The sequence below is a fragment of the Macaca thibetana genome, chromosome 14, assembly GCF_024542745.1.
Source record: "Macaca thibetana thibetana isolate TM-01 chromosome 14, ASM2454274v1, whole genome shotgun sequence".
In the NCBI taxonomy this organism is placed as follows: domain Eukaryota; kingdom Metazoa; phylum Chordata; class Mammalia; order Primates; family Cercopithecidae; genus Macaca; species Macaca thibetana.
Genome location: NC_065591.1, coordinates 559,092 through 586,062, shown reverse-complemented (window position 1 = coordinate 586,062; position 26,971 = coordinate 559,092). Strand labels below are relative to the sequence as shown.

Here is a 26,971-nt window from a genome sequence, read left to right as displayed (position 1 = left end):
AGACCCTCAGGCGCGGTTCCGGCTCCAGCTGTTGTGCCCACTCAGACCCTGTGAAGACCCTCAGGCAGGATTCCGGCTCCGGCAGTGGCGCCCCCTCAGACCCTCTGAAGACTCTCAGGCGGGATTCCGGCTCCGGCATTGCGCCCCCTCAGACCCTGTGAAGACCCTCAGGCGGGATTCTGGCTCCGGCAGTGGCGCCCCCTCAGACCCTGTGAAAACCCTCAGGCGGGCTTCCGGCTCCGGCAATGTCGCCCACTCAGGTCCTGTGAAGACCCTCAGGCGGGATTCCGGCTCCGGCAGTGGCGCCCCCTCAGACCCTGTGAAGACCCTCAGGCGGGATTCCGGCTCCGGCAGTGGCGCCCCCTCAGACCCTGTGAAGACTCTCAGGCGGGTTCCGGCACCAGCTGTCGCGCCCACTCAGACCCTGGGAAGACCCTCAGGCGGTTCCGGCTCCGGCAGTGGCGCCCCCTCAGACCCTGTGATGACTCTCAGGCGGGATTCCGGCTCCAGCAGTGGCGCCCCCTCTGGTCCTGTGAAAACCCTCAGGCGGGATTCCGGCTCCGGCAGTGGCGCCCCCTCAGGTCCTGTGAAGACCCTCAGGCGGGCAGACCCTCTGAAGACTCTCAGGCGGGATTCCGGCTCCGGCATTGCGCCCCCTCAGACCCTGTGAAGACCCTCAGGCGGGCTTCCAGCTCCGGCAGTGGCGCCCACTCAGACCCTGTGAAGACCCTCAGGCCGGGTTCCGGCTCCAGCAATCGCGCCCACTTGGCTGTGTCAGTGACCCGTGGCTTCGTGGCTGTCTGGGGAGCTAGCGCTTTCACACTTAAATAGCATATTTCTATAAATAGTTATACATTTTGTTTGTTTTGAGACAGGGTCTCGCTCGGTTGCCTAGGCTGTAATGCAGTGGTGTGATCACGGCAACCTCGATCTCCTGGGCTCAAGTGATCCTCCTGCCTCAGCCTCCCAAGTAGCTGAGACTACAGGCACCTGCTACGGTGCCAGCTAATTTTTTTTTTTTTTTTTTTTTTTTTTTTTGAGGAGGAGTCTCACTCCGTCACCAAGACTGGAATGCAGTGGCGCAGTCTCGGCTCACTGCAACCTCCACCTCCCAGGCTCAAGGGATCCTCCCCACTCAGCCTCCCAAGTAGCACAGGCACTGAGACCACAGGCACTCAACCAGCACACCTGACTAATTTAGTAATTCTTTTCTTTTTTTTTTTTTTGAGACAGAGTCTCTCTCTGTTGCCCAGACTGGAGTGCAGTGGCGTGATCTTGGCTTACTGCAACCTCTGCCTCCCAGGTTCAAGCGATTCTTGTGCCTCAGCCTCCTGAGTAACTGGGACTACAGGTGCCTGCCATCATGCCCGGCTAATTTTTTATACTTTTAGTAGACATGAGGTTTCACCGTGTTAGCCAGGCTGGTCTCAAACTCCTGACCTCAGGTGATCCACCTGCCTCGGCCTTCCAAAGTGCTGGGATTACAGGCGTGAGCCACCGCTCCCGGCCTAATAATTTTTTCTGTAGAGATGGGGTCAAGCCATTTGCCCAGGCTGGTCTCGAACCCTTGGGCTCAAGCTATCCTTTTGCCTCAGCCTCCCAAAGTGCTGGGATTACAGGTGTGAGCTACCGCACCTGGCTGCAAGTCTTTAATTTTGCCAAAATCAAACTCGACTCCTTTTTAAAAATCGTTATTATTTTATTTTTGAAATGGAGTTTTGCTCTTTTGCCTAGGCTGGAGTGAATGGGGCATGATTTTGGTTCACTGCAACTTCTGCCCCCTGGGTTGTTCAAGTGATTCTGCTGCCTCAGCCTCCCAAGTAGCTTGGATTACAGGCACGCACCACCATGCCTGGCTAATTTTTGTATTTTTAGTAGAGACGGGGTTTCACCATGTTGGCCAGGCTAGTCTCAAACTCCTGACCTCAGGTGATCCACCTGCCTCGGCCTTCCAAAGTGCTGGGATTACAGGCGTGAGCCGCCGCACCCGGCATCCACTGCTTTTGAAGTTTTGGACAGAAAATTCTTCTTCCCCTTTGTCACATGGATATCCTGGCATCTTCTGTGAACTGGTTCGTTTTGCCTTTCATGACGTCTAGTACTTCTGGGGCCGGTTCAGCGTTGTGGGGTTAGTGGGGGTCCCTATTGTGTTTCCCCATTTTCCCAGCACCACTCTCGCCACCTTCCCAGGTAAGGGGTGCCCCCGGCTGGGGCTGTGGCATCCCCACAGGTGTGAGGAACATCTTACCGCACGTGCTGCTGTGTCAGCCTCTTGGGAAATCAACCGTTTTGTTACTTTTTTTAAAAGAAGAGACAGCCCTTCCTGAATGACATGGGAAGCCTCTCTTGGGTCCTGCGGGGCCTGACTGGGCATGGGTGGACAGGGCCAGCTGTGGGGGTGGACAGAAGGGGAGCGAGTGCCACAAAGACATGCTTGTCTGGAGACAGATGGGCCTTGTTGGTGGAGATATTTGCTTGTGGCTACTGGCAGCCCCATTGGCAGCTCAGGCCACCCACCCTGAGGTCTGAGGTTCAAAGCCCCGCCCTCCCTCCTCGCCCAGTGTGGACTCTCCCACACCCATAGCCAGACCCTTGGCAACCCGGGTCCCACCGGGGCCAGCACCAGCAGACCTTCCTTCTATCTGTGGACCTGCCTGATGGGGAGGTGGGTAGGGAGGCCGGGTAGGGGGTGAGTGGTTAAAGAGACGTTGGAACTAAGAGAGATTGCATGTTAACCCCGGCCCCTGCCCCAAACTCGGGCCTCGAGCAGGTGACCTGGTCTGTCTATGGGTCATTCTTATCTACGCCTGCCTCACGGGGCTGCCGCTGGGGTCTCCGGAGGCCACGGGCAGCACTCAAAACACCACAGACCCCCAACAGTGATGCCCTCAGGGCAGGAAGGGGGGTAATCGTCACCCCTGGGGCGGGTGGCCAGAGGGAACACAGAGAGCCAGCCCACCCGATGCCAGGTGACCCTGTACCCATCACCAGGCCAGTGGGGTCGGTGGTCCCATCTGCTCCTGAGGGGGGGTCTCAGGAGGTGGCAGGAAGCCCCTTGGAAGAAACGGGTAATTTCCGGAAGCCCAGAGGTCTGAGCAGACAGCTGGGGCCAGGGTGCCTCGGACTCAGGGCTCCTGGGGTGGGAGCCTGCTTGGGGCCTAGGGCTGGGATTTGGGGGCTGGAGTCTGGGGTCTGGCTTCCTGGGGCCTCCTCAGCTGTCCAGCAGGCAGAGTGGGGCATAGCAGGTCGGGGGGGCTCTAAATGGGGCTGGGGGATGTGGGCAGGGAGGGGACTGCGGAAGCAGGTGTAGATCTGGGACCCTCAGGAGCTGAGCAGCCCAGCCTGGAGGCTGCATATGAAGCCCAGACCATCCTGGTGAAGGCAGGGCCCTGTTGCTGGGGGTGGTCGGGGAGTGGGCAGCCTCCCTCACTTCCAAGGCCCGGCATCCCGGGGCCCACAGAAGCCCCTTTAGGAGCAGATGTAGCCCCGGTGCCTATCCCAGTCCCGAGGTGGGGGCTCGGCAGGCAGCAGGAGCTGAGGGTTGCAGGGAGGAGGGCCAGCGCCCCCATCCCTCCCCTTTTCCTCTTGGGCCTGTCTCTCTCTCCGCAGGGTCCATCTGACAGGGTCTGGAGGCCTCTTCTGGGGGCCTGGAGGAGCCGTGGTGGCCATCAAGCCCAGGTCGTGGCTCAGAGGGCACCAGACACTCCCCGCTATCCCAACCGGACACTGTGGTTACGACTTGGCCTAGTGTGGCCTGAGCTGTGAGTCAGGGCTTCTGTGGCCTGGTATCCAGGCCTGGCTGGGTGGTGGATCAGGCAAGGGACACACACCCCCCAGACCAGCCCCACAGTCGCCCCTGCCCAGGCCAAGACCCCAGGACTGCGTCCCCGGATGCTCCGCATCAGGGTTGGGTGCACGGCTGCTATGGGGACACATGGGTTATGGGTTGCCTCCTGCCACCAATCCAGGGTGAGGGCACCCCTGGCGGCCACCCACAGCAGCACATGGAGCGGCCGGCAGAGGGCACCAAAGGCCCCTCCAAGGGTGTGGCTCAGGTGGACGCCAGATGGGCTGTCAGGTGCCCCTCCCAGGCAGGGCGCTGAGTGTGGCCCGCTCCCCCTTCTCGGGAGCCTCCGTCAGCCTGGGCTAAGATCTCCAAATCCAGTTTCGGCCTTGCCCTCTGACTCATGCCCCTCCTAGGGCCTGCCGAACATCTGGCCGAGCTGGCTCTGTCCCCACCACTCCCACCAGGGTTGTGCCCAGTGAAAGCTGGGCTTGGGTGACAGGCTTTGGGCCTTTTGGTCACCGGGCCTGGGAGGGCCACAGGAAGAGAAGTGGGCAGGGTCCCCTCTGGGCTCAGGGGCTGAGCAGCCGGGCTGATGGCCCGCCCTCTGCCTGGCAGTGCTTAGAAAAGGTGCAGTTTTCAGGGACTCCAGGACCCACTCCCACTCCCAGGGAACTGAGACACACGGCTCCTGGGAGACTTAACTGGTTTAATTGTTTCGCCCTGGTGCCTGGGCCACCTCTTATCTCTTGGGTGAGACTCAAGTTCGGGCACCAAGACACAACAGCACCCCCAACACCATGCGGAGATCATTGGCCTGAAACTTGGCCAGAGAAAGCTCCACTCCTGGGCCTGTGAGGGTGGGCGCTGGGGGTGTCTGAAGCCTGCATGGTGTCCCCTGCATCCTCGGCCCTTGCAGGTGAAGCGTGTGTCATTCCCCCCCTTCCCCCCAATGGCAGCCACTGCCTCCTGCTGGAGCCCCTCCCAGGCCCCCCGCAGGGAGCAGAACCCTGCGTGTGTGCGGGGCTCAGCCCAGCCAGCCTGGAGCTCCAGCCCACCCTGGGGTGTGGATGGATGTAGAAGTGGGTGGGGATGGGGGAGCATCACGAGGGCCAGGACCCCCCAGGTGCACAGGGGAGGCCAGGGAAAGAGGCCCCAGCCCCAGGGAGTTCTGTGGCCTCAGGGGAAGGTGGACAAGGGGCTGGCACCACCAGGGGGCAGGTTTGGCTTAGATTGGTCTTGGTATGGGCTGGGGCCTTGGGTACTGCTGGTCCTAAGGATGGGCCTTGTGCCTCCAGACAGAGGCAGGGACCCCTAGCCAGCACCGCGCCCCCTCCGCGTCCTTGGTACAAAATACATACACATATAAAAATAATACTCCATGCACTGGGCGTGGGCTTCCCCTCCGCAGGCCCCCGCCCGCGGCAGCCAGGCCTAGCTGTCCTCCCCCCTTCTCTGATTCATGGAATGAAACTTGTTCATGAGTTCTTCCAGCTCCGACCCACTTTGCTGCTTCTAGGGAGAAATGGGGGCAGCCTCAGCCGGGGGTCCCACAGGTCCGGGTGACGGCCTCCCCCTTGCTCTGTGACCCCAGGAACCGGCGGGGGCGGGAAGGGCGCAGGGGCAGGAGGGGCGGGGGGGGGCAGGAGGGGCGGGGCGCAGGAGCGCAGGCGGGCTCACCTCCAGGAAGGCCTTCTGCACGGTGAGCTGGCTGTACACGCGGACGCCCTCCTCCCCGCACACCTTCTTCAGCTCCTCCTTGTTGAGGGAGAAGAGCTGCGGCCCAGTCAGGATTCCCAGGTTCTCCACGATCCTGGGGGCGGGCGGGTGGGCGTCAGGGCCGCACCGTGGGCGAGGCTGCCTGGGCCCCGCCCCGACCGCTGCGCACCTTGGGCCGCGCCTCCCACCCCCCACCCGGATCCTTCGCTCATCCCCCGCTCACCGCGCGCTGAAGGCTTTGGCTTCCAGCCAGGCGCGGACCTCGTCGGGACCCGACTCGTAGGTGAGCGGCTGGCTCACCGGCTGGCTGCGCTCCACGCGGAAGTGCCGCTGTGGCTGCGCCCTGATGTTGCTGATTTTCCGGATGAGCTCGTCGTTGACCTCGTCCATGTGCTGCATGAGCTCTGAGGAGGGGCGCAACTCAGGCCCACCGCTGCCTTGCCCCTGCTCCCGCCCCCGGCCCAGGGACCTCCCCACCCTTCCTCCCCCAGGTGGCCCTGGACCCGGGACCTCCGCCTGGAAGCAGCAGCTCTCACCGTCTTTGTTCCCCGGGAAGCTTGGGGGCAACTTGTGGGTCGGGCTGGCGGGGCCCCAGTACTTCTGACCGACCTGCGGGGGCGGGAGGCGATCAGGCTCCCCACGCCCCGCCCCCGCCTCCCAGCACCTGCCCGGGACCCCACCCCTCCCCTGGCCTGCGGACCAGCCCTTCCCTTCTGCCCAGGGAGCCCTGCACCTGCCCCAGCCTCTCCAGCTGCGGGGCTGGCCTTGGGGCGGGGCTGGGCGCCGACAGGGCTGCTCCAGGAGGCTCGGAGGCTGCGACCCCAGGGACCCCCGCGGGCTCACCTGCTCGAAGGGGGCGCCGGCGTCCTCGGGCCGCGCCTCGCCCAGGATGTTGCAGGGCACGTACCCCGCCTGGCCGCTGCGGCTGCGCAGCTTCCACCACTGCCGGCCGTCCTCCAGCACCTGTGGGGCGCACCGTCAGCCCCTCCCCACATCCAGGCTCTGCGGGGCTGGGACCACCCGCTGGTTCCGCTTTACAGAGGTCGGGGCGCGCCCTAGGGTCTCCTGGAGCCCCGCTTCGCTCCATCCTCTCCGCAGCCCTGTTTCCACCCCTCCATCCCTCGCTGGGCTACTCCTCCCCACCCTGCCTCAGGGAGTCTGGGAGACCCTTCCTTTTTCTCTGAGACAGGGTCTCACTCTGCTGCCCAGGCTGGAGTGCAGTGGTACAATCACTCCCCACTGCAGCCTCGACCTCCTGGGTTCAGGCGATCCTCCCACCTCAGCCTCCAGAGTAGCTGGCACCACAGGCGCACACCACTGCATCCAGCTAATTTTTATATTTTTTGTAGAGATGGGGTTTCGAGGTGTTGCCCAGGTTTGTCTCAAATTCGTAGGCTAAAGGGATCCTCCCGCCTTGGCTTCCCAGTGCTGCAGTTACAGGCATGAACCGCCTAACCAGGCTGTGGATGTGGCCCACTCCCCCCAGCCTGCTCCACTTTCTGTCCCCCAGTGGGTGGCCTGGATTCCGGCTGGCAGATGCAGCCAGTGCAGACGTGGGGGCTCCTGGGTGGGTGTGAATGACAGGCCCCTGCTGGGTCCACATGGTGCAGACGCTCCCCCCAGCCTGGCACAGGGGTCCCTGCATGCCTTTGGAGATCCCCAAGATAGGGAGGCCCCTCCAACAGGCTGCAGATCCTGATCAGAGCCCAGGGGCTGGGACCCTGGAGAAAGGGGCAGGCAGCTGTGCCCCATCCTGGCATCACCCAGCCTGGTCCTAGACTGCTCCCCACCTCCCCTGATAGCCCCTCCCTTGAAACCCTGCCCCGTTTCCCCCTCTTGGACCCCCTTGTCCAGCCCCCTCACCTCTAGGACCTCATCCTTGAGCACTGATAGCTCGTTGGCGTTTCGGGCTGTAAAGTCGTACAGGATCTTGACGTACTTGGCCATGGCTGGTGTTGGCTGGTAGCCCCTGTGAGGAACAGGAGGGGCTGAGGCCCAGGCTGGTGGGGGTCTTCTCTGAGACCTGGGCAGCGGCTGGGGGTCAGCAGCTTCCCAGGTGCACGGCTGGCTGCCTCTTTTCTGCTCTGGAGGTCACCGTGGAGAGAGGCTGCAGGCAGCGTCAGCCGGGAATGGAAACTGTGACAGCCCCAGAGCTTTGGGGCCCTGCGTGGAGGTGGGGCAGGCAGGAGGTGGGCGTGGCGCAGGGGCCTGTGGCACAGCAAGGCTGGCCCATCCCAGGCCACCTCAGGGGTCTCTAGTCCAGCACCCCAGGGGAACCAGAGCCAGGGGCGTTCCTGGGAAATGCCAGGGTCACAGCTCCCCCCAGCTGGCCAATGAGGGCCAGCATGTCTTCAGAGCCACAGCCCCTCTGAGGACTGAACACAGCCCAAATGGTCCAGTGGAGGATGGGTCTCCAGCTCCTCTCTGTGGGGTGGGACCTGCACCTCAAAAGCGTGTGGGGGGCTGCCTCTGGCTGAGGGGTCCTGGCTTTGGCATGTAGCAGGCCTGTCTACCTGGCCAGGCCGTCCGTCCGGGCCAGTGTGGCCCTGGTCATCAGGGCAGCTCCTGTGTCCAGGCGCTCAGGGAAATGAAGGGGCCATGGACTGTCAGGACACAGCCAGGGTGGACAGACCAGGAACTGAAGTCAAAGGGTAAAATGTTTCTAAGTGCGGTCCTAGGCCAGGACTATGAGAGCCAGGCTGACATTGTGGGCAAGGGGAGGCCATGCTTGCTTAGAAGATGGATTTCTGGCCCCCCTTCCCCCCAAAATTGAATCCCGGGGTGTGGCAGGGTCAGGGGCTTCCCATACAGATCCTGGACCAGGAATGGGAACAGAAGGGAAGGGGGGAGGCAAGGAAAGACAGGACTCCCGGTAGTGCCGTGGGCTTGTTCTTTGTCCTCTGTGGAAACGGTCAGGGCTGGGGGTGGAGGGAGGGGAGGGGCTTTAGTAGCCCAGGACCCCAGTCTCCTCTTGTGGCTCTACCAGAGGTTGGGCCTGAAGCAGTCCCAACAGGGTGACAGTGTTTGGTGAAACCACTCAAGTTCAGTGGTTTAGTAAGTTTCTAACCTTGGTTCTAAAACATACATGTGGATACACAGACAGAGCTGATATATTAGGGTAGAGAATGTGTGCATGACTTTCGAAATGTTTCCTTTAATTATATATCATACAGTTAAAACCGCTTCAAATCTGGAAAAGTGGTGTTTTAAACCGCTTGACCAATGCACTTGCTACCACCTGGTGGCAGCGTACCCATATGTTTTTCGAGCCTGTAGGTTCTGAAGGGTTTCACTTTCATGCTCCCTCACTTTGAGGGGGGCTTACCTGTGAGTATGTGGGGAGCTGACTGGTGGTAGGGCATCCCCCATGGGGGTGGGCTCTGAAGCGGGGCTGTGCTTCTGGGAGTTTCGTGCGGACTGTCGGCTCACTGGACTCACCTGTGGTGAAGGTGGGCGGCCTGAGCTAGACATGGGGCAGGGCTGGGTAAGGAGGGCAGGGGCAGGCTGGGTCCCAGGACAAGGGGGCATAAGACAGGGGCTCGGCTAATGTGCTGTGACTGATATACCACTGAAGGTGACGGAGCCTGAAGCCTGGTGATGCCGGCATGGGCTGCCTCTCCTGGCGGGGCTGGGGGCAGCTGAGCTGCAGCTGAAGGGGTGGTGGGTGGAGGTGGGCTGGGGAGGGGAGCTCTGGTGAGGGGAGCTCTGGTGAGGGGTGGGTGTCGGGGCTGGGGAGGGGAGCTCTGGTGAGGGGTGGGTGTCGGGGCTGGGGAGGGGAGCTCTGGGGAGGGGTGGGTGTCGGGGCTGGGGAGGGGAGCTCTGGGGAGGGGTGGGTGTCGGGGCGGGGGGGAGGGGTGGGTGTCGGGGCTGGGGAGGGGTGCTCTGGGGAGGGGTGGGTGTCGGGGCTGGCGAGGGGTGGGTGTCGGGGCTGGGGAGGGGAGCTCTGGGGAGGGGTGGGTGTCGGGGCTGGGGAGGGGAGGGGTGTCGGGGCTGGGGAGGGGTGGTGTTGGGGCTGGGGAGGGGAGCTCTGGGAAGGGGTGGGTGTCGGGGCTGGGGAGGGGTGGTGTTGGGGCTGGGGAGGGGAGCTCTGGGGAGGGGTGGGTGTCAGGGCTGGGGAGGGGTGGTGTTGGGGCTGGGGAGGGGAGCTCTGGGGAGGGGTGGGTGTCGGGGCTGGGGAGGGGTGGTGTTGGGGCTGGGGAGGGGAGCTCTGGGGAGGGGTGGGTGTCAGGGCTGGGGAGGGGAGCTCTGGGGAGGGGTGGGTGTCGGGGCTGGGGAGGGGTGGTGTTGGGGCTGGGGAGGGGAGCTCTGGGGAGGGGTGGGTGTCGGGGCTGGGGAGGGGAGCTCTGGGGAGGGGTGGTGTTGGGGCTGGGGTGGGGATGGGGGCTGCTGGTGCTCTCACCTCAATGGGGGCAGACGCCAGCCCCTCCACCTCCCAGGGGGCCTCCTGCAGCACATCCACGGGGGGCTCCCAGCCACTGTGGAACTTGGGCACGTACAGGGGCACCTGCGGCTCCCGCGGCCACTCGGAGCTGGGGTGGGAGGTCCTGAAGTCAGCCCTGCCCCTCAAGAACTGGCCCACCCAGGACCCCAAAGCTGACCCCTGTGCAGTGCTGGCCCCCATGCAGCTCCGGCACCACTCCGCCCTGCCATACCGGGGCCGCATCCAGCTCTCTCCCAGCGACTCCCACAGCGACATCTCCTTAGGGACCAGGTGGCCGCGCAGAAAGTCCACGGCATCTCGGGAGAGCAGTGGGCAGGAGACGGAGCGTGCGATGTCTGGGCCACCGCAGGTGTTGACGATCTGGAGCACAGCGAGGTTCAGAAGGGACTGAGGCCCACAGATCCCCGTCCAGCACCCCCGTGGCTGGCCCTCGGGAAGGGACTTTGGACCCCAGAGAGTGTGGCCACACAGCGTGAACCAGGCTGCCCAAAACGGGCACCTGCTGCCCCGACCCCGACCCCGGGGAGATAGATGCTCCAGAGGCCTCTGGGCTCCCACCCCGCACGCCCCTGCTGCCCGGCCCCAGGCACCAGGTCCAGAGGCCCGAAGAGGAAGTGCACGAGCTCCGCGGCGCTGGGGTTCTGGATGTGCTTCTGCAGCTTTGCCTGGGGGCAGGAACCAGTGAGCAGGGGCCGGGGCGGGGCCTCCACCCACCCCTCACACAGACGCTGGGCCAGGGCTGGGGCCGCGGGACTCACCAGCAAGTTAATCGCCAGCTTGATTTTCTGGAAGCAGTCGACGAACTCGCCCTCAGAGGGGGGCCGTGCCCGCAGCGTGAGGACGCCCTCTGGCATGGGAGGCACCGTGTGAGCCGGGCTGGCCCTGGTCTCCCCAGCCCCTGTGCTTTGTGTCCCATGCAGCCCATCTGTGTGGGCCAGACCTTCCCCAGCTCCATGAGTGGCCCCGTCCCTGTCCCCTGCACCTGCTGGCCCTGTCCCTGGCCCCGTCCCTGGTCCCTGCACTTGCTGGCCCCATCCCTGGCCCCTGCACCTGCTGGCCCCTTCTTGCCCTTCTTCTTCCCCTTCTTCCGCTGGTTCAGCTGCTTGAAAGCCTCGGCCGCCTTCTGTAGCCGAGCCACAAACCACTCAATATCGTCCAGGGCGCAGTTGAGGATTTGCTGGGGTCAGAGGGGGTCAGGGGTCAGCCTCAGACACTCCCCGCTGCCCCGCCCTGCTGCAGGGATGGCCCCAAACCTGTGGAGGGGCAGCCACAGGCTGGGGACTGGCCGGAGGGGCGGCAGGGACCAGTGCCCACTGCTGGGGGCCTGGAAGGGAGGGGCCACCTGCCATGCCCAGGCACCCACCGTCTCCTTCTCTATCTTCTGAGCCAGCACAGCCCGCGGCTCCTCCTCCTGCGACTCCCGGCGGCGGAAACCTGATGGGGGACATGGCGGCTGCTCACCGAGCCCCTCACAACAAGCCCTGTGGAGCCCCCGCCAGCCCCTCAGCCTACCTGGCTCGCTGAGTGGCACCTGCGGACCCACGCGATTCTTGGCCTGCGGGGATTCCCCACTGCGGTGCTGGAAGGGGATGGGCGCCGGGCCCTGGGGAGGGGGCAGGATGGACTGCCGCTGCCGAATCTTCTCCTGGTGTCCCCTGGAGGGTCAGGGGGTCCTGCTCAGCCCCGACGGGAACACACCTGACTCTCCCTCCCTGCCCGGCTCCTCCCCTCTCCGCCCCGCTGTGACCCTGCTCTCCCTCTGCCCTACTTCAGGGTCTGCGGCCGCATCTTCTTGCCCAGCCGGCAGTCGGCCAACGCGCTCTCGATGTCCTCGTGCACCAGCTCTGCCTGGGAAAGCGGGCATCAGGTGGCCGGGAGGGCGGGGCACAACGCTGCGGAGCCCCGCCCTGCCCTGCCCGGTGCCGCCTCACCTCCACCTCGTCGCAGTGGAAGAAGTGGACGTCGGGCTTGCTCTGCTCCGAGTCCTGGCACACAAGCAGCAGCACGGACGGGTAGCGCAGCTGGTTCAGCACCGTCTGGCTGCGCTGCACGGTGGGCAGCGGGAAGTTTTCCAGCTCCTCCTGCGGGGACACGTTGCGCCAACACGACTCACACCGGCAGGGAGTGACTGGAGCTGTGAGCACCCATGAGGCACCGGCAGGGAGTGGCCAGAACTGTGTACACGCCTGGGGCACAAGCCCCTCTGGCGCCGCTGGGAAATGGGCTCCCAAAGATGAGAATGAGGCCCCGACACGCCCCGCTGCTGTGCAGCAAGGCTGACCCAGGCTTCCAAACTTCCCTGGACTCAGTTCCATGCGGCCCTCTCTGCCCACCCTCGTCCCATTCTCTTCCAGGGAGCAGAATGATGGGGCATGGCCGGCCCTGCAGAGAGGCCTGGCCGCACATGTGGGCTGCAGCCAGTGGCTGCCGCCGCCTCTACCCACCGTGCTCCCTGTCCCCACCGGCGCCGGGCCCCACCTGAGACTCGATGTCCAGCAGCCGCAGTGACTGGTCGTTCACCTGCAGGAGCATCTCCTGGGTCCAGATCTTCTCCTTGGAGCTCAGCTGCACCAGCTTCCGGATGGCGTCCTCCACAGACGTGATGGCTTCGCTCTTGTCCATGATGAATGTGGCCAGGTGCTGGGGGTGGGCGGGCGGTCACTGTTAGGCAGAGCCCTCCTTGTGCTGAAAGCCCAGCCCCCAAGGGCCACAGCCTGGGGGGCTAAGGGGCCACAGCCAACCCTGGGTAGGGTGGTAGGACGGGGGCCCGGCCCCGCCTTTGGTGGGGGGAGTCTCTATTCTGCCTTGGCAGGCATCTGTGGGGACCATGCTTGTGTCCTGACAATACCCTCAAAAGAATTCCAATTGCTGCCCGGCCCCGCGCCACCATCCTCACCTGCCCACCTCCTGGCACGGGCTCAGCACCCGCCCACTGCACTGGCTGCGCCAGCCTCCCCAGCTCTCTTCCTTCTCAGACGTCCCCTGTGTGGCCACCTGGCTACAATGCCAGCCGTCACCCCATCCCCGACTGCCCTGTTTCCTGAATCAGACCCGATGTCGCGCTGCACGTGGCGTGCTATGTGTCCGGCGTGCTCGCTACTCCCAGGCGGGGTTCCAGTTGCCACTTGCTAAGCTGTGTCCCCAGGTCCAGGGCAGAGCCTGGTGCACAGCGGACCCTCAACAAGTGCGTACGGGATGCACCCATCCCTGAGGATCTGCGGCCAGCCTGGCCCTTGCCCTGTGCCCTCCATCTCTCCTCTTTCCAGGCCTGGCTCAGGCCCCCTCCTCCAGCCAAGCTGCCCTGTTCGCTGAGTAAAACCCTTCTACGAAGGGTCGGCCATTCGGTGCACAATGCTGGCACAGCTGGATAAACACTAACGTGAACTACTATAGGACAGTCAAAGACAACCATAAAATGCAAACCATAAGAGTTTGCGTGGCCGGGTGCGGTGGATCACGTCTGTCATCCCAGCACTGTGGGAGGCTGAGGCGGGCGGATCACCTGAGGTCAGGAGTTCGAGATCAGCCTAGCCAACATGGTGAAACCCTGTCTCTACTAAAAATACAAAAATTAGCGCCGGGCGCAGTGGCTCAAGCCTGTAATCCCAGCACTTTGGGAGGCCGAGGCGGGCGGATCACGAGGTCAGGAGATCGAGGCTATCCTGGCTAACATGGTGAAACCCCGTCTCTACTAAAAATACAAAACACTAGCTGGGCGTGGTGGCGGGCGCCTGTAGTCCCAGCTACTTGGGAGGCTGAGGCGGGAGAATGGCGTGAACCCGGGAGGCGGAGCTTGCAGTGAGCCGAGATCACGCCACTGCACTCCAATCTCAAAAAAAAAAAAAAAAAAAAAAAAAAATTAGCTGGGCATTGTGGCAGGCACCTGTAATCCCAGCTACTCAGGAGGCTGAGGCGGGAGAATCACTTGAACCTGGGAGGCAGAGGTTACAGTGAGCCAAGATCGCACCACCACACTCCAGGCTGGGCAACAGAGCAAGACTGTCTCAAAAAAAAAAAAAAAAAAAAAGCTCGGGCATGGTGGCTCACACCTGTAATCCCAGCACTTTGGGAGGCCGAGGCGGGTGGATCACAAGGTCAGGAGTTCGAGACCAGCCTGACCAACATGGTGAAACCCCATCTCTACTAAAAATACAAAAATTAGCCCGGCGTGGTGGTGGGCACCTGTAACCGCAGCTACTCAGGAGTCTGAGGTAAGAGAATTGCTTGAACCTGGGAGGTAGAGGTTGTAGTGAGCTGAGATCATGCCATTGCATTCCAGCCTGGATGACAGAGCAAGACTCTGTCTCAAAAAAAAAAAAAAGAATAAGTGGGCAGAAACATGCGAGGGACTATGAGGCCGCTCATCTCTCTGTGAGAAGCAGAGTAGAACCTGAAACATACAATATAACCAAACAAGCAAAACCAGGCTGCTGGGCCACAGAGCAAGTCCCAGTAAATCTCAAGTGACTGCAACAGTACAGAATATGTTTTCTAACCATAACAGAATTAAGGTAGAAACCCGTAATAAAAAACCAGAAAATCCTTAAATGTTTAGAAATAAAGCGGCATATTTCTAAATAACCCATGCATCAAAGATGAAGTCACAAGAAAACTAGAAAGCATCCTTGTTGCGGAAAGTCAGGGATCCTGAGGTTTCCCCCGATACATTCCGAACTGAACATGCATATCACAATTTGTGGAATACAACTAAACCAGTGCTGCGAGGGGAATGTGGAGCTTTCCATGAATATATTAGAAAAGAAGAACGACTTAAAATCGATAATCTGGCCGGGCACGGTGGCTCATGCCTGTAATCCCAGCACTTTGGGAAGCCAAGGAGGGCGGATCACTTGAGTTCAGGAGTTTGAGACCAGCCTGGCCAACATGGCAAAAACTGTCTGTACTGAAAATACAAAAATTAGCCAGGTGGGGTGCACGCCTGCAACCTCAGCTACTTGGGAGGCTGAGGCAGGAGAATCGCTTGAACCCAGGAGGCAGATGTTGCAGTGAGCTGAGATTGCGCCGGTGCACTTCAGCCTGGGTGACAGAGCGAGACTCCATCTCAGAAAAAAAAAAAAAAAAAAAAAAAAAGATAAATAATCTAAGGTTTCACCTTAAGCAAGTAGAAAAAGTGAATCAACGCCGGGCGTGGTGGCTTACTCCTGGAATCCCAGCTCTTTGGGGGGCCAAAGTGGGCGGATCACGAGGTCGGGAGATTGAGACCATCCTAACACGGTGAAACCCCGTCTCTACTAAAAATAAATAAATTAAAAAAAATTAGCCGGGCATGGTGACGGGCGCCTTAAGTCCCAGCTACTCGGGAGGCTGAGGCAGGAGAATGGTGTGAACCTGGGAGGCAGAGCTTGCAGTGAGCCAAGATCGTGCCACTGCACTCCAACCTGGGCGACAGAGCGAGACTCTGTCTCAAAAAAAAAAAAAAAAGAAAAAGTGAATCAAATAAAACCCACAGTAAGTGGAAGGTAGAAAATTAAGAGGAGGTCAGCGCACTTGTATACAGACGTCAGCATCAATAGAGACAAATCAACAGAGCCCAAAGTTAGTTACGAGAAGGTTAATAAAATTGGTAAATCCTTAGCAAGCCTGATCAAGAAAAATACTAGAGAAAACACAAATTCTCAGAAACCAGAACAAAAGAGGGGGCATCACTACAGATGTTTCAGGCAGGAGAAGGAATTAATAACCAAAACCTTCCCACAAAGAAAATCCTGCACTCTGAGGGCGGCACTGGCAAATCCTAACAAATATCTAAGGAAGAAACAATAACAAGCTTTCACAAACTCTTTTTTTTTTTTTTTTTTTTTTGAGACGAAGTCTCGCTCTGTCGCCCAGGCTGGACTACAGTGGCGCAATCTCGGTTCTCTACAAGCTCCACCTCCCGGGTTCACGCCATTCTCCTGCCTCAGCCTCCTGAGTAGCTGGGACTACAGGCGGCCGCCACCACGCCGGGCTAGCTTTTTGTATTTTTAGTAGAGACGGGGTTTCACCGTGTTGGCCAGGATGGTCTCGATCTCCTGACCTTGTGATCTGCCCGCCTCGGCCTCCCAAAGTGCTGGGATGACAGGCGTGAGCCACCGTGCCTGGCCCACAAACTCTGAAAACAGAAGAGGAGGGAATACTTGCCTGCCCATTTTACAAAACCAACATAACCCTACCACACAACCTGCCATCGGCATTGTAAGAAAATTACAGACCAGGACCTCTAATGGACATCAACACAAAACATTCCTAACCACACTATTACCACATCAGTACCTCAACACAGGAAAAAGGATCACACACTTGGAATAAATGACGACTAGGCTGGTTCAACATTCAAAACAATCAGTGTGGTCCAGTACATTGAGACTCCGTCGCAAAAAAAAATAACAAGATAAAATAAAATAGGCCGGGCGCAGTGGCTCAAGCCTGTAATCCCAGCACTTTGGGAGGCCGAGACGGGCGGATCACGAGGTCAGGAGATCGAGACCATCCTGGCTAACACAGTGAAACCCTGTCTCTACTAAAAAATACAAAAAAAAACCTAGCCGGGTGAGGTGGCGGGCGCCTGTAGTCCCAGCTACTCAGGAGGCTGAGGCAGGAGAATGGCGTGAACCCGGGAGGCGGAGCTTGCAGTGAGCTGAGATCCGGCCACAGCACTCCAGCCTGGGTGACAGAGCGAGACTCCGTCTCAAAAAAAAAAAAATAAATAAAATAAAATAAAATAAAATGGATCCTGGCCCTAAACGCAAAAGCCTACACTGTGAAGCATCGAAAAGAAAACACAGGAACTGGCCGGGCGCGGCGGCTCACGCCTGTAATCCCAACACTTTGGGAGGCCGAGGCGGGTGGATCACCTGAGATCAGAAGATCCAGAACAACCTGGCTAACATGGTGAAACCCCGTCTCTACAAAAAATACAAAAAATGAGCCGGGCGTGGTGGCGGGTGCCTGTAATCCCAGATACTCAGGAGGCTGAGGCAGGAGAATTGCTTGAACCCAGGAGGTGGAGGTTGCAGTGAACCGAGATCGCACCACTGCACTCCAGCCTGTCCAGCCTGGGCAACACAGCAAAACTCTACCTCAAAAAAAAAAAAAAAAAAAGAAAGAAAGAAAACACAGGAACTTCCACAATTAATTCCTAATTTACAAAAAATAAAAGAAAACACGGAAGAAATCTGCAGAAATTTGGTCAAGGGATGACTTCTAGTCACAGGATACCAAAAACCCTAAACCATAAAAGAAAAACACATACAAATGGACATCATCAAAATTGATTTCCACTTATCAAACCACAGTGATGGAGGCCGGACTCAGTGACTCAGGACGCAGTGACTCAGGACGCAGTGACTCAGTCCATCATCCCAGCGCTTTGGGAGGCAGGTGGATGACCTGAGGTCAGGTGTTGGGAACCAGCCTGGCCAACATGGTGAAAACAGGTGGATCACCTGAGGTCAGGTGTTGGAGACCAGCCTGGCCAACATGGTGAAACCCCATCTCTACCAAAAATACAAAAATTAGGCCGGGTGCGGTGGCTCACGCCTGTAATCCCACCACTTTGGGAGGCTGAGATGCGTGGATCACTTGAGGTCAGGAGTTCGAGACCAGCCTGGCCCACATGGTGAAACCCCGTCTCTACTAAAGATACAAAAAATTAGCTGGGCATGGTGGCGCACGCCTGTAATCCCAGGTACTGGGGAGGCTGAGGCAGGAGAATCGCTTGAACCCTTGAGGCGGAGGTTGCAGTGAACCGAGATCGTGCCACTGCACTCTGGCCTAGGCGACAGGGTGAGACTCCACCTCGAAAAAAAAAAAATTTAGCCAGGCGTGGTGATGCGTGCCTGTAGTCCCAGCTACTCGGGAAGCTGAGGCAGTAGAATGGTTTGAACCCCGGAGGCAGAGGTTGCAGTGAGCCCAGATCGCGCCATTGCACTCCAGCCTGGGGGACAAAGTGAGACTCCATCTTCAAAAAAAAAAAGACAGTGATGCATATGCATTGACAAGCCACAGACTGGGAGAAGAGCTGGCCAGTCCACACACCCAAGTCTCTCTATAGAGAGCCCTCAGCCACCCGTAAGGACATGTCCTGTCCACTAGGGGCCCTGGGAGGATATGGCCACTAGGGAAGAAATGGCCACTAGGGGCCCTGGGGAAGATGCCGCGTAGCCCAGTCGGAGCCTTCCTCTACACTGTTTTCCTTTTCTTTTTTTTTATTTATTTGAGACGGGGTCTTGCTCTGTTGCCCAGGCTGGAGTGTAGTGGTATGATCACAGCTTACTGTAGCCTCAACCTCCCAGGCTTAACCAATCCTCCTGCCTCAGCCTCCCGAGGAGTTGGGATGACAGACATGTGACCACCAGGCTAATTTTTAATTTTTTTTTGTAGAGACTGGGTCTCGCTGCCCAGGATGGTCTTGAATTCCAAGCCTCAAGTGATCGCTCGTCCCGCTTCTGCCTCCCAAAGTGCTGAGATTACAGGCAGAAGCTGCTGTGCCTGGCCCCAGGGTTTTCTTAAAATAAGTTTAGGAATCAGAACACAGACAGCTATAAACTATATTACTTCATTTATAGGATATTCTCAAAAAGACAAAACTGTGGTGATGAGGCCGGGTGCTGTGCTCACGCCTGTAATCCCAGCACTTTGGGAGGCGGAGGCGGGTGGATCACGAGGTCAGGAGTTCAAGACCAGCCTGACCAACATGGTGAAACTCCGTCTCCACTAAAATACGAGAATTAGCCAGGCACAGTGGCTCGTGCCTGTCATCCCAGCTACTCAGGAGGGTGAAGCAGGAGAATTGCTTGAACAATTCGGAGGTTTCGGTGAGCCGAGATCGCACCACTGCCCTCCAGCCTGGGTGAAAGAGCGAGACTCCGTCTCAGACAAACACACAAACAAACAAAAACTGTGGTGATGAAGGGCCGGCAATGTTGCCAGCGGTTAGGGGTGGCCACCAGTGTTGGGGATTCACAGGTTTGCAGTGATGGGGCCGATGGGTCTGACTGTGGTGGTAACAGAACCACACCCCTCCATACACATGGCTTTTACTGTGTGATAATTTAGAAAAAAGCAAACCACGGACCCAGGCTCAGGTGGCCCCCACCTGGCTGGAGAGATTTCCCACTAGACTCTCACCCTCTCTCTGGGCCCCAGTGTCCTCATCAGGGAGGGGCAGGAAAACCCCACCCACCATTCCGCTCCTCACTCTGTTGGCCCCTGGGCAGATGGGAAAGGCTCCTGCTGGCTGGGAGCCGGGCCAGGCCAGCTGGGGCCAAAGTCCAGGAGCCAGGCTGAGAGGCTCCAGGATCCTCCTCAAGAGGGCAGAGTCCTGTAGGCTTAGAGCACAACCGGGAGCCCGGCTCGTACCCAGGCTTGGACCACAGCCGGGAGCCCGGCTCGTACCCAGGCACAGGGGCCTTTTCTTTTTCTGGTTTTTGTTTTTTTTTTTTGAGACGGAGTCTTGCCCTGTCCCCCAGGCTGGAGTGCAGTTGCATGATCTCGGCTCACTGCAACCTCCACCTCCCGGGTTCTAGTTCCAGTGATTCTCCTGGCTCAGCCTCCCAAGTAGCTGGGACTACAGGCTCCCGCCACCACGTCTGGCTAATTTTTGTGTTTTTAGTAGAGATGGGGTTTCACCATGTTGGTCAGGCTGGTCTCGAACTCCTGACATCAGGTGATCCACCCGCCTCGGCCTCCCAAAGTGCTGGGATTACAGGTATGAGCCATCGTGCCCAGCCCCTTTTCTTTCTTTCTTTCTTTTTTTCTTTTTTGAGACGGAGTCTCGCTGTGTCACCCATGCTGGAGTGCAGTGGCATGATCTCGGCTCACTGCAACCTCCACCTCCCAGGTTCAAGCGATTCTCCTGCCTCAGCCTCCCGAGTAGCTGGGATTACAGGTGTGCACCATGATGCCTGGCTAATTTTGTATTTTCAGTAGAGATGGGGTTTTGCCATGTTGGCCAGGCTGGTCTGAAACTCTTAACCTCAGGTGATCCAGCCTCCCAAAGTGCTGGGATTACAGGCGTGAGCCACCGCGCCTGGCCTAAGACTTTGTTGCCCAGGCTGCTGGAGGGCTGCGGTGGGATCCTAGCTTGAACTCCTGGGCTCAAGCGATCCTCCTGCCTCAGCTTCCCAAGCAGCTGGACTACAAGCTCACGCTACCAGGCCTGGCTAGGAGGTGGGAGGATTGCTTGAGCCCAGGAGTCTGAGACCAGCCTGGGCAACATAGGGATCCTGTCCCCACAAAAAACAAAATAACTAGACAGACATGGTGGTGCCCACCTGTAGGCCCAGCTACTGGGGAGGCTGAGGCAAGGGGGTCACGAGCCCGGGAGGCGGAGACTGTAGAGAGCCAAGATCGCGCCACTGCACTCCAGCCTGGGCACCTGGGTGACAGAGCTAGACTCTGTCTCAAAACAAATGAGAGAGAGAGAGAGAGAGGAAGAAAGACACACACACACACACACACACACACCCCCACCCACCAAAAAAAAAAACATGTTTCCTGAGTTCTCTGTGTCAATGAAACTGACCTAGGAAAACAGAAAAGCCCTCAGGGCGGGCTGCTGGTCCTGCGGGCGCAGGCAGCCCAGTCTGGGCCCTGAGAAGCAGCCTGGGTCTCCCTGCAGCCTCCATCAAGGGCGTCTTTGTTCTGCCTGCTCCCTCCCGATCCAGTTCCTTGTTTTGGGGCCAGGATGATCATTTCCTCCACGGGCTCTTCCCATCCACGGCTGTGCAGCAGCCACAGTGTTTCCCAGCACACCCTGGGCCGCCTCACCCCTCAGACCGCCAGTTCCCAGGACTGGAACCAGAGGGACGCTTTCCCCCACCCCGTGGCTGAGCCCGGCACAGTGTGGGCAGTTCTGGCTCTGGCCTCCCCCAGCCCCTGCGGGTGTCGGAACATGGGCTGACCACTCTCCCTGAAGCTCTCTCTCTTTCTCTCTTTCTTTCGTTTGTTTTGAGACAGGGTCTAGCTCTGTCACCCAGGTGCCCAGGCTGGAGTGCAGTGGCGCGACTCTGGGCTCACTACAGCCTCTGCCTCCCGGGCTCGTGACCCCCTTGCCTCAGCCTCCCCAGCAGCTGGGCCTACAGGCGGGCACCACCATGCCTGTCTAATTTTTTTTGTGGAGACGGGAGCATGAGGACAGCCATGTCCTGGGGGTGCTCCCTGGGGGCGGGGCCTTACCTGGGGGCGGGGCCTTACCTGGGGGCGGGGCCTTACCTGGGGGCGGGGCCTTACCTGGACGTGGTACTGCGAAGTCTCGTGCATGATGACGTTGGAGTTGGAATACTTCTTCCTCTGCTCTGAACGGGGAGACACCAGTCACTCACCCCCACGGGCGGGACCCACAGCCCTCCGTCCAGTTGGGACTGGACCCACAAGGGAAGGTGGAGTCAAGCGGAGGGGGGGCTGCTCCGTGGACCTCTTGGCCACCAGGAAGGATGTGGTGCAGGAAGCCCCCTCCCTCCCTCCAGGGAAGCCCCCTTGGAGAAGGATGCAGCTCGGAGAAGGCGACGGGCTTGCTCAGAGTGGGGACTGGGGAGCCTGTGCCGGGGGGCTTCCTGTCCCAGAGGGTGAGGGGACAGGAGGGGGGTCGCAGCCATGCTTGTTCCCACTCTGAGAGCTGCCAGCTTCACCCTCCCTGCCCTCCCAGGGCTTCTTGCTTTCCAGACGAGGCACCTCGTCCAAAGTCACAAGGGAAGGGGGCATCTAGCTAGGGAGAGGGTGGGGTCGTGTCTGGGGAAGGGCAGAGTGGGGGAAAGTGGGGGCTGGCCAGGCCCCCTCCCGGAGCAGACAGCTGGCGGCTCATCCTGCCTGAACCCCCCTGTGATCAGGTTGCAGCAAGGAGTGCAGTGGAATCAATATTGATGCTCCCTGAATTATTAGTAAAGGCCTCTCCCCTTACAGCTGTGGGGGAGGGGATCCAGCGGCCAGGAGCTTTCAGAAGGTTGATGAGGGTCCAGAGGGATCCCCTGGGCCAGGCCAGGCACAGCTGTGGGGCAGGGGCGGCTGTCCCTGGCCTGGACGCAGTGCCCATTTCTCCCCTGTGACGTCTAGCACGTTCTCAAACCTCACTCACCAAACAGGTCCTTGGGGCTCATCCTGGCCACACTGTCGGACCGGCCCAGGCTGCCGCTGTAGGGGAGGGGCTGTGAGGGCAGGGCCGAACTGCACCCCTCCCCGGGGACTACTCAGAGGGTGAGGGTGGGGTATTCGGGATGGGCGGGGGGGCTCACTTGGTGGCACCCGGGCAGCAGCTCACAGCCCCGGACTGGCTCATGGTGTCCCGGGCAGCGGCCAGCAGGAGAAGGGCAGACCTCAGTGTGGCCCAGGTCTGAGGCCAGTGCCTGTCTCAAACCTGGGTGGACAGAGGGGCTGTGCTGACAGTTCCTCCCGGCCTGGCTGGCGTCTCCCCTCCTTCCCTGGGCCAGAGCCCTGACTGGCCTGGCCTGGGTAGGGGTCTCTTGGGGGGCAGAACCCCTGCCCCACATCCCAGACGGCCCCACGTCCCAGTTGGCAGTCGTTCAGCCTCATCATGCCCCAGACCCTAGGCGCTCCACAGGGACCCCCAGAGGCTGCCTGGAAGGCTCTGATGAGGGTCCTGGGGGGAGAAGGCACTTTCCAAGCCGGGCAGCATTGAGTTCAAGGCCCTGGTGCTGGGGGGAGAGGGGACGGGGTGGGAGGGGGGGGGGAGGAGAACATGCTGGGGGTGTTGGGGGAGCGGGTGGGGAGAGGGGGTGGGAGTGTAGTGTGGGGGGGTGGGGAGGGGGATGGGAATGTGTGGTAGGGGGTGTGGAGGGGGGCAGGAGTGTGTGATGGGGGTGGGGAGGGGGTGCGGTGGGGGTTGGGGGAGGGTGGGTGGGAGCTGCAGGATGGCAGGAGAGGTGAGGCTGGAGCTGGGAGTGGGGGTGGATCCTGAAGTCCAGAGGGAGCCCGGCTGTAGCTGCCACTCCTGCCCCACCCCAGGCCTGCACCCCAAGGGGCTCCTGCACATGCATGTGGACTTGCCACCCACGCATGCCACCTCTGTCCAGGCCCCAGCAAAGAGGCCAGCTCTTGGTTCTTTCCTGGGCCTGGGAGGCCTGGCTGGGAACAGTCTGTGCGGGCAGGAAACCCTGGGGTTCCCGGGGTGTGGCATTTCCTCACCCCAAGGGCAGGGATGTGGCCCCGCGGCCAGCACAGGACCCTTGGCAGCCGAGCCCAGGGGAGGGACTGGAGGGCGGGTGTGGTGGGGGCTGAGACCGGGAGCCAGTCCAGTGGCCCCAACACACAGTATCACTGCCCCTCCGACGAGGTAGGGCGGCTATGGGGTAGGCAGCTGGCGCCTCTGGCCTCCCCAGGGGCAGAATCCCCAGAGCCTGTCTCTGGGCTCCCAGCGCTGCCCTCTTCCCCGATGCATTTTGGGGAAACTAAGTCCCAGCTGCCAGGGCAGGCAGGTGGGTCTGATTTGGGCTGGGCCCTGGGGCCTTCCCAGGGGGATGGGCAGAGCCTGATGGCCTTGAACCAGACTGACTTGCCCCAAGGGGACTATGCCCTGTGGGAACCTGGCTGTTCTGTGGCTCTGTGACCAGCTCCCCACAGGTCCACACCATCCGCCTCCTGCCAGGGCCACAGGGCCGTCCCCTGTGGCTTCAGAGTTTGGGTCTGCCAGGGTGGGGGTCACCGGCCAGCGTTGCTGGTATGGAGGGTCAAGGGAATGGCCCGCAGCACCTGGGACTTTCTGGTTTCACCAGGTCTGGCCTAGAGGGAGGGTCTGGGAGGCCCGGGGGCACTGCCTCTGCCATGAGGGGCTGGGTGCACCAAGGGGGCGTGGCCACTTCCTCTGTCTCTCCGTGGAGAATGTCTGGAATGTTCACGGGCTCAGTGACAAGCCTGAGTGTTTGCTTAATGGGATTCCTGGCGGGGTTCACCAAGGGCGCCAGGCACATGTGTCCAGGCACACACCTGGGCAAGACACCAATGCGCCCTCGCACCCAGGCCTGCAGGCACACAAACACAGACCCCCCGGGGAAGGCTAGGTTCCCGTCCTTCGTCCTTTGGTTGCCTGCAGGGTATGGGGGGGACCTCAGGCCCAGGCAGGGCCGGGCTGCAGTGGGGTGGGTCCAGGTGTGGTGTCTGGGTCTGAAGCACCTGGGTATGGGGCTGCCTCCTGACCCGTGGGAGCCCCGCCCCCCTGGGGAAGCTTCTTTGGCCCACTGGGGGTGGGGTCCAAGCCCTGGAGGCCCAGGCTGCACTTTGTACTGTGGTCATTTTCCCGGTGTGAAGTGGGGCAGAGCGGGGTGCCTTGTCAGTCAGGCTGTGGAGGGGAGGAGGTCCCAGCAGGGCAAGAGGGTAGAGAGACAGGCTCCAAGTTCAAATTCCAGCTCCACATGCTGAGTGACCTTGGGTAGGGGTCAGCTGAGTCATGGGGGCTCCAGGCTGCCCTCATGGGAGCCGGGTGGGGCCCTGGAATGGGGGTGCCCCTCAGGCCCTGGCCGTGTCCTGGTTTGGAAGCTACGTCTTGAAGGAGAAAGGGATAAGCTGGGGAAGCTGAGGGTAGGGAAGGAGACCCAAGCAGGCAGAGGAGGCCCCGTGGGAGCGCTGTGCCAACAAGGCCTGGGTGCTAAGCAGGCCCAGGAGAGGCTGGGACCAAGGAGGGGCAGCAAGGGGAGGAGGGGCCGCGAGGGGAGGGGCCGTCAGCAGCTGGGCCTGCCTCCCCAGGACTGGGCACGGGGTGGGTGGGGACAGAGGTCCAGGCATGCCCGGCCCTGCCTCCCCCTCCCCTGCCACCAGGGACACCCCACAGCAAGGGGCAACGCCAGGCAGCTGGACCCAGGGACCAAGAATCTAGGATGGCCGAAGTTCGCCTGCCCACAGGCTCCTGCCAGCCCACCCTACTGCCTCACCTGGCAGGGCCTCTGCAGCCCCCGTCCCAGCCTCCCCTACCCCCTGAAACTCCCACCCCCGACCCTGACCTGGAGACTGACCCAGCTGGTGCTTCCCAGGCCACTGGCTTCCTTCTGGGCTCCGACACCCAGGAAGTGCCTCTTGGCTCCGGCCCACAGGGAGTGGGCGTGCGGTGCTCACCTCGGGAAGGTCCTGCGGCCCACAGAAGCGGGAGAAGCCTCCGTACCACCTGCGCTCTCCGGACGCAGGGATTGCCCCCACCAAGCCCCAGAGCTGGGAAGGGGCAGGACGGGGCGGGTGAGTCACCCATCGCTGGCTTAAAAATATCCTTGCTTGCCAGCCGCCGCCCAGGACCGACGTGGGCAGGCCGGGCTGCAGCAGGGCCCGTCCAGGAGAGGCGGGGGCCCGGCCAGGACCCCAGCCCCCTGCCCCGCGTCCCCGGCCCAGCCGCCCTCCAAGTGCTCCGCGCCCTGCGACGCCACGCCTGGCCCGGTGTCCGGAACCAGAAGCCCCGCGTCCCATCACCACTGGGGAAACTGAGGCCCGGGGGGGCGCGCTCCCCCGCGTCAGCTGCGCTCACCTGCTCCGGGCGCCCTGCGCTCGGCCTGTCCCCTCGGCGCTCACCCGTGCGTCCGTCTGTTCGCGCCTCGGCCGCGGCGCCCGGTCTCCCGCGGGCGGCTGGGACGCTCGGCGGGGCCGGGCCGGGGCGGGGCTGGGAGAGGAGAAACCTGAGCGACAGGTTGCGGAGTCACCAGAGAGCGAGCGGGCGGGCGCGCGGGGGAGGAGGGCGTGGGATGGAGGCGCCCCCGCCGGTCTCGGACCCAGCTCCGCCCCGCCCCCGCCCCCGCCCCGCCTGGGCTCTAGCCCCAGCCCTCTCCGCCCTCCCCAACACCCACCTGGAGCTGGGGCGCTGGGGAGAGGCGGGGCGCAGGGCCGCCTCCGCGGGATGAGCAGGACGAGGCCTCGAGCTCTTCTTTGGACAGGGCCTAGCTGCGCCCCAGCAGGCCGGGGGGCACGGGGGGACGCTGCCAATGGGACTTCGGGGGCAGCGCTGGCGTGATGCTGGGAGGGCTCCAGCCCTAGGGAGGTCAGAGCCTTGGCCGAGCCGGGTGCGCCCCTCAGGTGCGCCAGGCGTGGGGCAGAGTCGCTTTCCTTAGCGGGCCCGCCCCAGGTCTGGGGAAGCTGGGGTAGAGGCTTCGGTGAGCGGGTGGGTGTCAGGCAGGACCCAACCATGCCACAGACCTAGGCTTGGGGCTCTGAGCTCCCGGAGTGGGATGGGGCCTCCCTTCCTTACAGTGCAGGGGCTCCTCCAAGGCCCCTTTTCTGCCCAGCCTGGGCACTGAGAGATTGGGTGTCGGGGGCGGTGGGGACACCCGAGGCCCTCTCAGGATGCCTCTTCTTGCACTGCCCCGTGGCCAGGCCCCACCCTCTGCCCACCACAGGGGGACTGTCTGGTTCTGTTCTCATCTACCTGGCTCCCAGGATGGCCCTTCTGCCCAGCTGCTCTGACCGCTCAGAACAGGCCAGGGTGCAGCGGACACAGCGGGTAGCACCGGCTGCCACAGCAGTAAACTGGACAAGGAGGAAGTGAAGGGGCACAAGGCACCCCAGGCGCATGCAGGGACCCAAGGCTCCGGCTGCTGTCCTGGGTAGGGGTGGGAATGAGGGGGTGGGAATGAGTGTGGCCAAGAGTCTGGGTCCCCGGTCCCCGGTCCCAGAGGGGCAGGGCTAGCGTGTTTACCCTGCTCTGGCCAGAGCACTTCCTGGGGAGGTGCCACAGGTGAGCTCGGCAAAGGGGTGGCAGGAAGTGGCCCTCCTCCTTCGGGCCCAGTGCCTGCCCCTGAGCCCAGGCAAGGCCTGGCTTCCTGGTTTACGGCCTTTGCAGTTTGATCCTGCAGTTTGCATGCCAAGATCCTGCTCCACGCATGAGCTTGCCCTGACCCAGAGCTCAGGGGTCACACACACCAAACCCACGGTGCACCCTTGCCCTCACCCTCCCTGGAGGCAGAGCTGGGAGTGGCCAAGTGGGAAACAGGCGCTGGAGGGCACAGGCGAGGTGGGGGCGTCCCTCTCCACTCCTGAATGGGTGCCTGTCAACACGATTGTGAGTGCAGAGCCTGCCCTCAGGAGACGGTACAGGCTGGTCT

The 26,971-nt window shown here is 61.2% G+C and overlaps 3 protein-coding genes across 12 annotated transcripts in view; 1 reads left to right on the top strand and 2 right to left on the bottom strand.

The window, feature by feature from the left end:
* DEAF1 (DEAF1 transcription factor) overlaps positions 1 to 26,971 on the top strand; it is a 108,538-nt gene that overhangs the window by 18,529 nt on the left and 63,038 nt on the right. The gene's annotated exons all lie outside the window — the stretch shown is intronic.
* TALDO1 (transaldolase 1) overlaps positions 1 to 26,971 on the bottom strand; it is a 97,025-nt gene that overhangs the window by 28,532 nt on the left and 41,522 nt on the right. Inside the window, exon 1 of one of the 9 annotated variants that reach the window (XM_050757912.1) lies at positions 20,991 to 20,994. The exons of 5 other annotated variants lie outside the window; for them this stretch is intronic. The gene's annotated coding sequence lies outside the window, so the exon portion shown is untranslated. Of the gene's footprint in view, positions 1 to 3,830; positions 3,836 to 4,720; positions 4,735 to 20,990; positions 20,995 to 26,971 lie in introns of those variants that run through there. 3 more of the 9 variants (XM_050757903.1, XM_050757911.1, XM_050757905.1) reach the window with 3 other exon arrangements.
* On the bottom strand, positions 4,474 to 26,788 carry EPS8L2 (EPS8 like 2). 2 transcript variants are annotated; one of them, XM_050757860.1, is made up of 23 exons: positions 25,721 to 26,780; positions 25,405 to 25,552; positions 24,905 to 25,097; positions 22,175 to 22,296; positions 22,018 to 22,073; positions 21,177 to 21,241; positions 12,423 to 12,584; positions 11,876 to 12,025; positions 11,713 to 11,792; positions 11,457 to 11,599; positions 11,308 to 11,378; positions 10,995 to 11,121; positions 10,703 to 10,791; positions 10,535 to 10,609; positions 10,156 to 10,304; positions 9,903 to 10,032; positions 8,829 to 8,941; positions 7,367 to 7,472; positions 6,347 to 6,466; positions 6,040 to 6,112; positions 5,727 to 5,907; positions 5,465 to 5,597; positions 4,474 to 5,299 (listed from the first exon to the last, which is right to left on the bottom strand). In XM_050757860.1, exons 4-23 carry the CDS (start codon positions 22,216 to 22,218, stop codon positions 5,219 to 5,221), a joined length of 2,148 nt encoding a protein of 715 aa, XP_050613817.1. In that variant the 5' UTR covers positions 22,219 to 22,296; positions 24,905 to 25,097; positions 25,405 to 25,552; positions 25,721 to 26,780; the 3' UTR covers positions 4,474 to 5,218. The 2 variants fall into 2 exon arrangements, with proteins under 2 accessions (XP_050613817.1, XP_050613816.1); XM_050757859.1 differs by having other exon boundaries at positions 5,727 to 6,112; positions 25,721 to 26,788.

Bases quoted from the DNA above. Each gene is read 5' to 3' on its own strand.
- EPS8L2 (XM_050757859.1), bottom strand. From the start codon at position 22,218: ATGAGCCAGTCCGGGGCTGTGAGCTGCTGCCCGGGTGCCACCAA. The intron at 11,793-11,875 runs GTGAGGCGGCAC...CCGCTTTCCCAG, and splicing joins TCCACTGCGACGAGGTGGAG to GCAGAGCTGGTGCACGAGGA. The intron at 5,598-5,726 runs GTGAGCGGGGGA...GCCCGCCCCCAG, and splicing joins GCCAAAGCCTTCAGCGCGCG to GATCGTGGAGAACCTGGGAA.